Source organism: Petaurus breviceps, unplaced genomic scaffold, assembly GCF_028583685.1.
Source record: "Petaurus breviceps papuanus isolate PSGF00001 unplaced genomic scaffold, PetGlider_PUasm1.0 129, whole genome shotgun sequence".
Lineage (NCBI taxonomy): Eukaryota > Metazoa > Chordata > Mammalia > Diprotodontia > Petauridae > Petaurus > Petaurus breviceps.
Window position 1 is genome coordinate 3,854,418 of NW_027185665.1, and position 13,039 is coordinate 3,867,456.

The following is a 13,039-nucleotide window of genomic DNA, read 5'->3' on the forward strand; positions in this document are numbered from 1 at the left end:
ACACTAAAGATTAAGAAGAGGGATTCACCAAGATACTGTGGGACTCCAGTGTTTCTGGGTAAATAAATGGTTAACGTTAATCAGCCGACTCTTACTTTAGGGGGACAAGAGATGGGAAGAGCCTACCAGCCCCCTGATGTTGCCAGTCTTTCATTCATTCATCCATTGGTTTATTCAGACTTGGGACGTCCGTCCCCTCTTGAACACTTCCTGCTGCTAGCACTGATGTTGGCTCATATCAGCTTGTAACCACTGTCATGTCTCATTTTAGAGATGTAATGAGGCATTAATACTGATCTTTGATGTGTGAGCTGTGTCAAAATATCCTGGTTTCCCTAGCGTTGGATTGGTCCACAGCACCAGAAAAGTTGGACAAAGCAGTCATTGTTTGAGTTACCAACACTGTCCCTATCAGGAGAGCTGTTCAGCAGGAAAACAGGAAATGGGCCTGAGTGATGCCCACCATAAACACTCTGCTTCTATTCTTTTAATCGCTTCATCCTGGCCCTTTCTTTCAGGCTTAGTTTCATTCCTGTGTTCTTATTTGTTGTATTCTTTATCCCATGGGCTCATTCAACAGAAGGTTTTGATTCTAAGGAACTATGTAGTAACTAAGAGTGTCGGACTTGGTATCAGGAGGCTTGAGTGTGAATTTAGACAATAACTCTTATTAGCCTTGGGGCTGAGAGTAAATCCCACTGCTTCCCTTAGTTTTGGTTTCCTCATATGAAAAGTAGGGAAAATACTTCTTGCCTGTCTTTGTAAACCTTAAAATACTCTGCAAACAAGGAGCCATCATCAGGAGCAAGAAAAGCTAAGGTCTTTCAAGATGTCCAGTTCTGTCCTCTTTTTTCCCCATTAGAGTATGAGTTCCTCGAAGGCAGAAATTGCCGTTTGGCTCTTTTTACATCCCCAGTGCTTAGCACAGTGCATGGCTCATCGTAGATAGTTAATGAATAAATAAATACATAGATTGATTTTCCTGTAAAAGAAAATGATGCCTTTAAAAGAATTAAATGTTGTTTATTTTTAGTTTGCATCATTCATTTCCACAAGATTTTTAGTTACAAATTTTCTCCTCATCTTCCTCCTACCCACCACCCCAAAACAGCAATCTCTCTGGATACCCCCTCCCCCAAACTGCTCTTTCCTATATTCTCCCCCATCTCCCCTCTGACTTTCCGGTAGGGCAAGATGGATCTCCTCCCCCAGTGCCGGTATAAAAAGATACCTTTTTTTAAAGCAAGCTGAAAATCTATGCAGTAAAAGTAAAAAAAAAAAATTATCATGCCGCTTTGATCCAACAATTCCATTGTTGACAATATACCTGGAAAGTGTTAGTGAAAGTAAAAAAGAGAGTTTTCAGAGATTTTCATAGCAGCATTATATGTAATTTCAAAAAGCTAAAAGCAATTTGAATGACCGACAAGAAGATGCTTAAACAAATAATGGGACCCTAGGGTACTATAATGAAATTTAAACTGACAAGCAAGTAAACTATAGAAAAATATGAAAACACATTCATGAAATAATACAAAGTGATCAAAATAGAGGTAGAAGAATGGAGTATACATTAACTATGACCATAGAGGAAGAAAAGTTATTGAGAATGAACAAAGAATGCTGATGAGAATTTATTGACTAAAAAATTATATTTTCTGCATTGAACTTAATTTACACATAGTTATCAAGAAAGCTTAAATAATTAAAAGAAATGTTAACTGGTTGTATCAATGTTTAATGTTAAATTTTAATAAAATATTTCATTATAAAGAGCAAATGAGTAGTCTATATAGGCTGTAGGTCTAGAAAAACAAGAGCTTCACGATCTTTTCTAATTACATTGTTGTGGCTACTAGAGGTTACTTACAACACAGTAGCATCCTTGACAATCCCAACGTGAGCCAATTAGCTTCATTACATTTCATGGTCATCGGCTAACCACGTCTTTGTCTCTAGGGTAAGGGCAGTGAAAAGCAGAGCAGAGGAAGGGGAGAGTGTGGAGGATCCAAAACAATCCTTTGCAATTATTAGAAAACCAATTTGAAGCACAAGCCTCACTACTGGTAGGTCAGCATCATTGTCTTTTAATGAAGCCTAGTAATTGTGGAGCATGTTAAGGTCATGTATTATCTCATTTTATCCCCGTAACAAGTGGGTAGGTAGTTATTATCCCCATTTTACAGATAAGTAAATTGAGGCTGACAGAACTACATGATGTGCCCAGGGTCACTTACGATCTGAGGTGAAATTTGAATGCAGGTCTTCCTGACTCTTCAGTCCAGCAAACTTAACCATTCTCTCACCCAAGTGAAGTATGAGAAGTCACTGTTTATCACATAAGACTCCATTGACCACATCTAGTGGTTGTTTGGTTTTACTGCAATTCTAGGCACATAGTCTTGCAAGAAAGAAGCAACTTCAATTGTGCTGACCATGCAAACTCAAGCCTAGGACAACAATCTTATAAGGAGGTGAGGGATACATTGAAATGAGAGTAAGAAAATCTAATAGTGAGAAATTCTCTGCCACGTGCAGAGAATTCTAAGCACGTCAAAAAGATTTGGATCAACCTATGATCTCGGAGTCATAGGACCAGAGATTTAGATCTGGAAGGGACCTTCAAGGTTATCAAGTCATTTTACAGATGAAGAAAAAAAAAGACCTAGAGAAGTGACATGACTTGTCCAAGGGTCATGCAGGAAGGAAGTGGCATAGTTGGCATTTGAACTTAGGTCCTCTCACTCCAACATTCATTCTACACTGAGGAAAGCACATTGTAATCTGCAAAGTGCTATATGGAGGTTAGCTATTGTGATTAATTACAACAATAATGATAATGGGGGCAATTAGTTTAAGGGTAGAGTCTGGACTTGGAGTCAAGAAAGCCTAAGTGTGAATCTTGCCTCAGACACTCAGACACTGTGAGAACCTGGGCAAGTCACATAATGTAGCTGTGCCTCAGTTTCCTCACCTGTAAAATGATGATAATAGTAGTACCTATCTTAAAGAGTTGTGAAAATCAAATGAATTAATATATGTAGAGTACTTTGCAAACTTTAAAGTGCTACATAAATCCTAGCTATTATTATTAATCTTCATCATCATCATGTACTGGGAATCTACTCTCCCCACTTCCCAAAGATGGTGTGTGTATAACATCAACAGCAGCCCCAAGTCATCCCACTGCTGGAGGAAGTCATAAAGCAGAGCTGAGTCCCAAACAAATGTGTGACTTTGGACATCACCTGTACCCTTTAAAGCTGCACAGCAATTCTCCTTTCTCTTCTGCTTTTCACCTTTTATCCTCTTCTCCCTTCTTCCTTCTCTTCCTCTTCCCCCTCTAATCCTTCTGCTCTTTTATTTCATTTTCTTCTTCATCCCTTCCTCCTTCAGCTCTACCCTTCCCTTACTCTTCCTCCCATACTACCTCTCTCCTTCTCTGCTTATCTCCTTCCGCATTTCATCTTCAATCTCTTGCCATCGAATGATTCAGCTCTCCTGCATCTTAAACAATTCTTCCTTTGGATGTGCAATCCCATCCAACACTGTCGTAAATCTTTCTTCCCTGGCATAGCTAATCTCCAAGAAAGCTTAGGCTATTACTGCTTCCCTCCACTTCCTCATCAACCATTACTCTTGCAGGCTAGTTTCTCACTCCATCACTTAATGATGACCTTTTTAAAGTAACTACTGATTTTTTTGAGGGGGAGAAGGGAAGGCAATTGGGGTTCAGTGACTTGCCCAAGTAAGTAAGTGTGTTGAGTGTCTGAGGTCCGATTTGAACTCAGGTCCTCCTGACTCCAGGGCTGGTGCTCTATGAGGGCTATGGTGCCACCTAGCTGTCCCTAGTAACCACTGATTTTTTTTAAAAAAGGTTTGTTAATGCTTTATTTATACCATGATCACCCCCCAGTAACCTCCATAGGGTTCTAGAACCCTATGATGTGGCAATGCAAATCAGCTGGGAAATGCCAATCAACACAGTGACTAGGTCTGACACGCCTAATAATTCATATTTGTAATTCGCCATTTCTTTACCAAGAGGAGGCAGCTCTTTTCACCATCAGTGCCTGGGAACCAAGATCAGAGATTGTCTGTAATCTGAATTCTGATTTCTTGCAGTGTTGTTTTCATTTGCACTGTTTTAGTCTTTGTGTATCTTGCTCTCTTGGCCTGACATTCTGAATTGGCTCATACAAGTCTTCCCATGTTTCTTTGAACTCGTATTCATAATTTATTGTGATACAGTAGTGTCCTATATTCATATACCCCAATTTGTTTAGGCATTCCAAATTGAATGGACAACAACATTTTTTTCTAGTATTTGCTACCATAAAAAGTGATTTTTTCACCTAATTCCAAGCTAATTTCCTGAATGACTGGGACGATTCACAACTCTACCAAGAATGTATTAGTGTTCCTGATTTCCTGTAGTCCCTACAACACAATTAAAAAAAAATTATTATCTTTGCCAATTTAATGGTGGTGAGGTGAAACCTTAGATTTGTTTTAATTTGAATTAGTAGTAGTTTGGAGCATTTACATATGGCTATTTAACTTTCATATTAATTAATTTTCATTTATTGTGTTAAAAACTATCCATTCACGACCTTTGCCTACTGTTGGGGAAAGGCTCTTCAGTTTATGTAATTGAATCACCAATGAGTTTTTCATTGCCAGTTCCAATGGCCTTTTCTCCATCCTCATCTAAGTAATTCTTTCTGTAGTGTTTGACTTGGTTAACACTTCCTCTTTTGGGGTCCTTTCTCTCCCCTCAGTTTCTGTGCTGCTGCTCTTTCCTGTTTTTCCTCCTGGCTGGTCATTCCTCAGACACCTTTACTGGTTCTTCCTCTTGCCCAGTGGGTGTGTATCAGACAGAGCTCTTTTCTTACCTCTCTATGCTCTATCGTGGCATCTACTCCCATGGATTCAGTTACTACTCAGCAGATCCACGGCCCCAGTCTCTCCCTTGAGTTCCCATTCATCCTGGACTTCTTGTCATGCACCCTCTTATTGCTTCTCTTCTCCCCATCTGGAATATCACCCTGTGCAACAACTTTCTAGAGACTACCTACTCCTTCCCCCCAGTTAATTTACTCAGCTTTGGAAGTAAAATTGAGCTGTCCTGATTGGTGAGTGAGTGAGCTAACCATCATATCTAGTCAGTCCCAAACCAAACTTCACAGTCCACGGCTACCCAAGACACCTTGCCTTCTACCTGCTACTATTCATAGACCCTTCCCTGCCCTCCTCTCACCTTCTATCTCTTGCTCTGAACACAATAATTAAATCAATACTTTCATTGCTTCAGAAAAGGGTATCGAAATCTCCTACTGACTTCTGCTGACTCCATTCACCATCCCTGTGACTCCCCAGACCAAAACTCACTTCCTTTACTCCCTAAACATAGAAACACACACACATTTATATACAGAGAGGCACGTGGTCTCCCACTATTAGGATGTAAGTTCCTCAAAGGCATGTACTGTCTCAGTTTTTAATTTGTATCCCCAGAATCTGGCATGATGCCTGGCACATAGTAGGTATTTAATAAAGGCTCATGAACTAATGGGAGAGCCAGTAGAAAGAAAAATAAAGACATACTTTTTTTTTTTTTCAAATGGGAGCTTGGCGAGGAGCCTGGGTTGGACTATTGTGAGGATTAGCCAATTAATCATCACAACAGTTTGATGAAGAACTAATTAATCTTTTAAGTACTTACAGTACTCAATTAAACCTGGGTCCAGCCCTTAACATTTGTTATGACACTGTGTTATCCTATGTCTTTCTTTTCCCAGGGCAGATTTAATTTAATTTCATTGTTTTAGAGTTTAATTGTTTCTCAGAGCTCCTCTGGGGAAAGAGCCCTCTGAATTCCTTTTCCATCTTCTATTCTTCTCCCTCCCAAATAAATAAATCTTCAACTGCCTGTTGGCCATTTCCACCTGGTTTTTCCAGTGGCGCTTTGGAACTCATCATACCCCAAATTATCTCATCTTCTCCCTGGTTGGTTTGCCTGTGACAGATCTCTCCACACTTGAATACATTCTCCACTAAATGATTTTCCTAAGGAACAGGTCCCACCTTATAACTCCCTGTGACTCAGTAAATTCTAATTGCCTCCCTAGCCCCTCTAAGATCAAATGTAGAATCTTTTGCTTGTTATTGGAAGCCCTTCACAGCCTAGTGCCCAATCTTTCCAGTCTTCTTACACCTCATCACCTTACCGCCCTGCCCCAGTGCACTCTGGGATCCATTGACAATGGCCTTCTTTCTCTTCCTCTAACAGGCCATTCCATTTCCTAACATCAGGAATTTTCACTGCCTGTACATGTGATACATGGAATCTGTCCCAATTCATGTTTTTCCTTTTCTTGTCTCCTGGCTTTCCTGGCTCCCTTCAAGTCCCAGCTAAGATCCACCTTTTATAGGAAGCCTTTCCTGATCCAGCTTAACTCCAGAGCCTGTTCTCTGTTGATGATTTCCTATTGTTTTTTTTTGTACCTGGTTGTTCCTGTTTCCCCTCCATCAGACTGTGATCCGGGACTCAAGAGCAGGGACTGTCTTTTGCCTTCCTTGGGATCTATCCCCCGTGTTTAGCACAGTGCCAGGCCCATTAATTAATGTTTATTGGCTGACTTCCCCTTTCCCTGACTTCTCCATCCTTTTTGATGTCCTCATCACTCAAGCTCAAAAGTTTGGGCTCATCTTTGGTTTCTTCCTGTCCTTCACCTCCCACATCTGACTATACGTCAAGTCACACTGGGTTCATTTCCACATTTTCTCTGTATTCCATATTAATACTAATCTTTAAAAAAAAAAACAGCCTTAGGCGAATGACTTCACGTCTTGGACCCTTAGTTCCTTCATTAACGGGAATAGGGATTTGAGGAAATGGACTAGGTGATTTCTCAGGCACCTTCCAATTCTAAGTCTTACGACAACAAACCGATGAGGAAAGTTGGTGGATGAAGAAGATTATACCAGATTTATTGAAAGAAAAACAGAGGCACTAAAGTTCGGGGGCAGGGGGGAAGAACTTACAAAGTCTCTGCTATGCACCAGGAATCATTACTGGACTACAAAAGCAGAAACTAAGAAGCAAGGAGCTCATTTAAAGCCTTGAAGAGACTCAATTAACACTGGACTCAGTCCCTAGCATTACAGACATAGGAGGCATGGCCTTGGAATCTGTACTGCCTTTTTTGAGCGATGCCCTGTTGTTGCCAATTTCAGAAACACATCATGAGCCATTTTCCCAATTGTTTTAAAGAATTTTTTTTTTACTTAAGATTGAAAATACACCAATTTTGAGAGGGCATAAGGATAGGAACATGCCCAGTAAACATGTGGCCTATAAGACACATCAGTAAAAAGCATCTTTGCTCTGCTCCATAAAAAAAATACCCAGAGGCTCATGAGCTAGTGGGAGAGCCACTAGCAAGAGTAATAAAGGCATAAATACATTTTTTTTTTTAAATGGAAGACTGGCTAGGAGCCTGGGTTGGGTTATTGTGAGGATTAGCCAATTAATCCTCACAACCGTTTGATGAAGAACTAATTAATCTTTTAAGCATTTAGGGGGTTGAAAAACTCTGGCCAGGGCCAGGGTAACATTTGTTATTATTCCTTTTACCAAGGCAGATTTAATTTAATTTAATTTCATTGTTTTAGGGTTTAATTGTTTCTCAGAGCTCATCTGGGAAAAGAGCGTTATGAACTCTTTTTCCATCATCCACCTTTCTCAATTCCAAAGTAGCTGCTCTTACCCTTACAAAAGGAAATAGTGCTCCAGTATTTTTCTGCAGTCACTACTTTTGGGTAGATGACTTGCGTGGGAAAAGCATGTGGATGTTTCTTCTTCCATATTCCCCTTAAAAGATGTTTGTTCAAAGCTTCTTGTTTCCAGTTGTTTTTCAAACTTGTCCAAATCTTCATGACTCCATTTGGTGTTTTCTTGGCAAAAATATTGGATTGGTTTGCCATTTCTCTGTCTAGCTCATTTTTACATATGAGGAAATTTTGGCAAGCGGAGTTAAGTGATTTACCCAGGCTCACACAGTTAGTAAGTATCTGAGACCAGATTTGAACTCAGGAAGAAGAGTCTTCCTGACTCTGGGCCAACACTCTAGGCACTACATACACCACCTAGCTGCCCCTTGGGGCATTAGAGACCATTTAGTTTAACTGCTTATTTTACCAGAGAACCACAGAGAAGAAATGACTTACCCAAGGACAAACAAATAGTACACAGAAGAACAAGAATATGAACCTTGGTCTTCTGTCTGTAGTTTTTAAATGGTAAGCCACAGAATCGTAATAAAGAATGGTATTTATTAATGCTTTAAGTGCTTTACATACATTCTCTCCTCTGACAGGAGTACTTCTGGTAGTATCATAACCATTTTACAGATGAAGAAATTGAGGCTTAGACTTCAGATGACTTGCTCATTATCAAGCCTAGTCAGGTCAGAGGTGGGACTGAACCTCAGGTCTATCCAACTCTAACTCCAACCCTCCATTCCCTACAGCACATTAATTTTTAATTAATTAATTAAATTTAATTAATTAATTTTTAATTAATTAATGTTCTAGGAGTCTACTCATTTTACAAATGAGGACAAGAAGTCACTCTGCACACTCTTCAGAAATGGAAGATACTTCTTTTCATCACCTAAACAAAATATGTTCCCTTCTTACTGGGACCTATCCCCAAAGCTGTTGTTGTTCAGTCATTTTTCAATCATGTCCAACTCTTCATGACCCCATTTAGGGTTTTCTTGGCAAAGATACTGGAATTATTGCCCTTTCGTTCTCCAGCTCATTTTACAGATGAGGAAACTGAGGCAAACAGGGGTAAGTGACTTTCCCAGGGTCACACAGCTACTAAGTGTCAAGGCCAAATTTGAACTCAGGAAGATGAGTCTTCCCGACTCTAGGCCTGGCACTCTAACCACTGTGCTACCTAGCTGCCCTCTAAATGTATCCCCCAAACAGTCCAGTAAGTCAATCAGGCCCATATTCCCAAGGCCACAACAATTTGACTGATAGCTTGAAAGCATTTGTTTACAGAGAATCACAGAATGTCAGATCTGGAAGTGACCTCAGGGGCCATGGAGCCCAGTTAAATCTGGACTGGGAATGCTTTCTCCAACATGCCCTAGAGCAATCATCCAGACTTCCTGTGAAGAGCCCTCCAGCGTGGTGGCTCCTCCTAATTCTGGATAGCTCTAATTCTTGGTGTGTTCTTTCCGACATCAAATATGTTTTTTTTAAAACTTCCACCCATTTTTCCAATTCTGCCCTATAGGGCCAAGGAGAATAAGACTAAGGCCTCTTCCGTGAGGCAGCCCTTTAATACTTCAAGGCAGCTCCCCTGTCACCTGGCTACATCTTTGCCAGGCTAACAATCACCAGCTGCTTCAACTGACCATCAGACAGCTTGATCTAAAGCAGGGGCGTCGAATTTAAGCAGAAATGAGGGCCAAGAAACCATACACAAGGATCCCTGTGAGCCTTGTATTGACTTTGCAAACAACAAATTAATATTATCTGAGTTCTGCTGTGTTTTTATTTATTTTGCTGAATGTTTTCCCAATTCCACTTCAGTCTGACTCAGGCTGCGCTCAGGAGTGCATAGTCCCATTGTATCTGTGGGCAATTCGTTTGACACCTTTGCTCTTTTTTTTAATTTATTCTGGAAAACCTTATTTTTATTGTAGATGGAATGGGGACACAGCAAGTTAGAGGATTCCAATTTTGTTGGCAACATCTAAAGCATCATAGTCTGGAGCAAGATGGACATAGGCCTTCTTCTCTCCATCGGGCCGGATCAGTGTGTTGGCCTTGGCCACGTTGATGTCATACAGCTTCGTTACGGCCTGCTTGATCTGATGCTTGTTGGGCTTGACGTCCACAATGAAGACCAGGGTGCTGTTGTCCTCAATCTTCTTCATAGCAGACTCGGTGGTCAAGGGAGACTTAATGATGGCAGAGTGATTGAGCTTGTTTCTTTGAGGGGCACTCTTCCGAGGGTATTTGGGCTGCCTTCGAAGTCTCAGTGTCTTGGGTCGCCGGAAGGTGGGGGATATTTGGATCTTCTTCTTTTTGTGGCTGTGGACACCCTTCAGCACTGCCTTCTTGGCCTTCAAGGCCTTGGACTTGGCTTCTGTCTTGGGGGGGACAATAGCTTCCTTCTTCACCTTCGGCACCATGTTGGGAGAAAGGGGACACCTTTGTTCTTGAAGACTCTAACCACGATGGTCACTGTTCTGCGGCTCATCTCCTCTATAGCACTATGCACTAGATTTTGAGTGAGGAAGACCTAGGTTCAAATCTTGTGTCAGACATTTACTAGCTGTGTGACTCTGGGCAAGTCACTCAATCCACCTATTAACTGAGTTTCCTCACCTGTAAAATAAGAATATTAACAATGTCACCCTCACAGAGTTGTCATGAGAGTCAAATGAGAGAAAAAATTATAAGTAAAATAAACAAAAAAGAAATGCTTTGCAAATGTTATTTATCATTATCAGTGTCCTTCCAAAAATGCAGTACCCAGGAGTAGACACAACATAACACCTATGGTCTGGTCAGGGCTGAGTATGGTGAAATGATTGCTTCTCTCTCTTTTTTTTTTTTTTGGAGGGGAGAAGGCAGGGCAATTGGCATTATGAGGCAGATCCTCCTGACTCCACGGTCACTATTCTATCCATTCTACCACCTAACTGCCCTTTCTACTGTTGCAGCAAGCACCCCAATATACTTAGATCTGCTTTTCTAAAGGAAAGCAACTCAAAATGGGTTAACAAATTTACTTTAATCAGACAAACATATCATTTACCTAGTTAAGGGGAAAAAGTCAGCACCCCGAATTCAGAGTATACAGACAGAAGTTACAAGAAGACAGAGAAACATTTCAGCAGACAGGCCTCCAACTGTCTGACCATTACATCCATACCTAGTCAGTTACCAGAGAGGGAAGCATTAACATCTGGGTTCAAAGCCTGGGGGCTCAACGGTTGACCAGAGTGTTGTCTGGTCAAATCACAGAACACTTCTCAAAGTGAGCCCCAAAACAAAGCCTCACATCAGGGTTTATATAGCCTTCTCCTGGCTCAGAGAATGTAACAACCCTCTTGACCCACTGCCCAATCAAAAAGCATTCCCAAAATCCAAGCCTCCCACTGCAGGTTCCAGGTGCACTTAAGCCTATCAAAGGGCCTAGGGGCAGGGAAGATCTTAAATTTCCATTCCCATAACATCTACATGTTAGGAGAGTACGAATAGTATTTATATAAAATTAATGATTTTATAATAATATTAACGTAGAAAAACTATTCTTTCTTCTCCCTTCCCCTATCACTTTGGGTATGGATAGAAAGGTGTCTTCTTTTTGTAATAGTATATAGCTTTACAGAGAGGCAGCAGAGCATAGTGGCTACAGGGTCACCCTCAGAATCAGGAAAACCTGGGTTCAAGTTCTAACGCTGACATATACTAGCTATAGGACCAACGGCAACTCACTCAACCTCTTAGTATCCCAACAAATCTCTTTGACTATAAATTATAGAAAAGTTGTCATCTTACCTTCATGGAAGGAGTTTCTAAAGTAGGAATTCCCTACAATAATGAGATCACAGGTCTGAAACAAAAGTGAATGGATTAGATAACTAGATAGATAGATAGATAGACAGACAGACAGAGACAGAGAGACAGACAGACAGACAGACAGACAGACAGACAGATAGATAGATAGATAGATAGATAGATAGATAGATAGATAGATAGATAGATAGCTAAGCATAGCTTCTCTAACCAAGGTATGTTTTTATGCAGAATCATTCCTATAGGGTTATATAGGTTGAGACTTTGAGGCATGTCACAAAGTAGAGCCGTTTAATATAATTTAATAACAGGAAACCAACTAGTATTTTTTTCACTGATTTTTTTCTTCATCTAGAGTGAAATGGATGAGACCCAGATACAGTTGGCTGGAGATGACGTGGATTTACCTGAAGATCTCCGGAAAATGGTGGACGAAGATCAAGAAGAAGAGGAAGACAAGGATTCCATCCTTGCACAGCTGCAGAATCTCCAGAACGTGGACTTGGACACAATCAAAGAAAAGGCCCAAGCCACCTTCACTGAAATTAAACAAACAGCAGAACAAAAATGTTCTGTGATGTAAGGGAGATAGGAGCTGGCAGAGTCTGGCAGACAACGAGTCGTTATCCAGCTGAGGGGGTAGGGTTGTCATGCAGCATTTTTAAAAGCAACTTGTATCTAAAATAGTGACTAGAGAGACTCAGCAGCTAAAGCATCAGTTTCGTAGTCCTATAGATCATGTAGCACCTTGTTGAGGCCAGAGAATATTATACTTTAAGGGTATAAATCCCTACATTTGTAAGGTGTAGAAACCACCCCATTTAATAAAATGACCCCTAGAATAATTAGTGAACCATAGGGAAAGACAGGCTGAAATTCTCTCTCAAGTTCTCTCCTACTCAATGACTCGACTTGTATCTCGGTGCTTGGCCTCCCTTACCATAAACCAAGTGTGAATGTATGAAAAGACCTGAAAAGCCAGTTGTGATAGAGAGTGTGAGCTGCTAACATTGCTAGGCTTACCACAGGTTCTTTGTCTATTGTTGCAGAGGGGTATAGGCATTACTCCTCACGCCAACCTAACCAAAAGGTACTGACAAAATGTCAAGTAGACACAGAAAAAGACTGAGAATTTCTCAGTCTCGGGCTGCAAAAAGCACTGATGGCCCATGTCATCTTCCATTCCCATCTTAACAGGACTGGTTTTCATCATGATAGCTACAAAGTTGGATGGGGAGTTTTCTCTTTCTCCCATTAGACATAATCCTGCTGTCCCACCTCCCTAAGGCCTGGCGTGAAATGGAGGGTTGCTGATGATTTTGTGGATTTGAGGTGTAATTCAGCACCATTGCCCCTCTACAAAGAGGAAGGAAGGAAGGAAGGAAGGAAGGAAGGAAGGAAGGAAGGAAGGAAGGAAGGAAGGAAGGAA

The 13,039-nt window shown here is 40.8% G+C and overlaps 2 protein-coding genes across 2 annotated transcripts in view; one reads left to right on the forward strand and one right to left on the reverse strand.

Moving 5' to 3' along the window:
- LOC138173718 (complexin-4) overlaps positions 1-12,893 on the forward strand; it is a 39,865-nt gene extending 26,972 nt beyond the window's left edge. The window contains exon 3 of the mRNA XM_069103757.1: positions 11,966-12,893. Coding sequence (XP_068959858.1) covers positions 11,966-12,193 — 228 coding nt within the window. The 3' untranslated portion in view covers positions 12,194-12,893. The remainder of the gene's footprint in view (positions 1-11,965) is intronic.
- LOC138173711 (large ribosomal subunit protein uL23-like) lies at positions 9,711-10,217 on the reverse strand. Its single transcript, XM_069103746.1, has one exon. The coding sequence runs from the start codon at positions 10,215-10,217 to the stop codon at positions 9,747-9,749; it is 471 nt and encodes a 156-aa protein (XP_068959847.1). The 3' UTR covers positions 9,711-9,746.
- Positions 12,894-13,039: the final 146 nt, after the last annotated feature.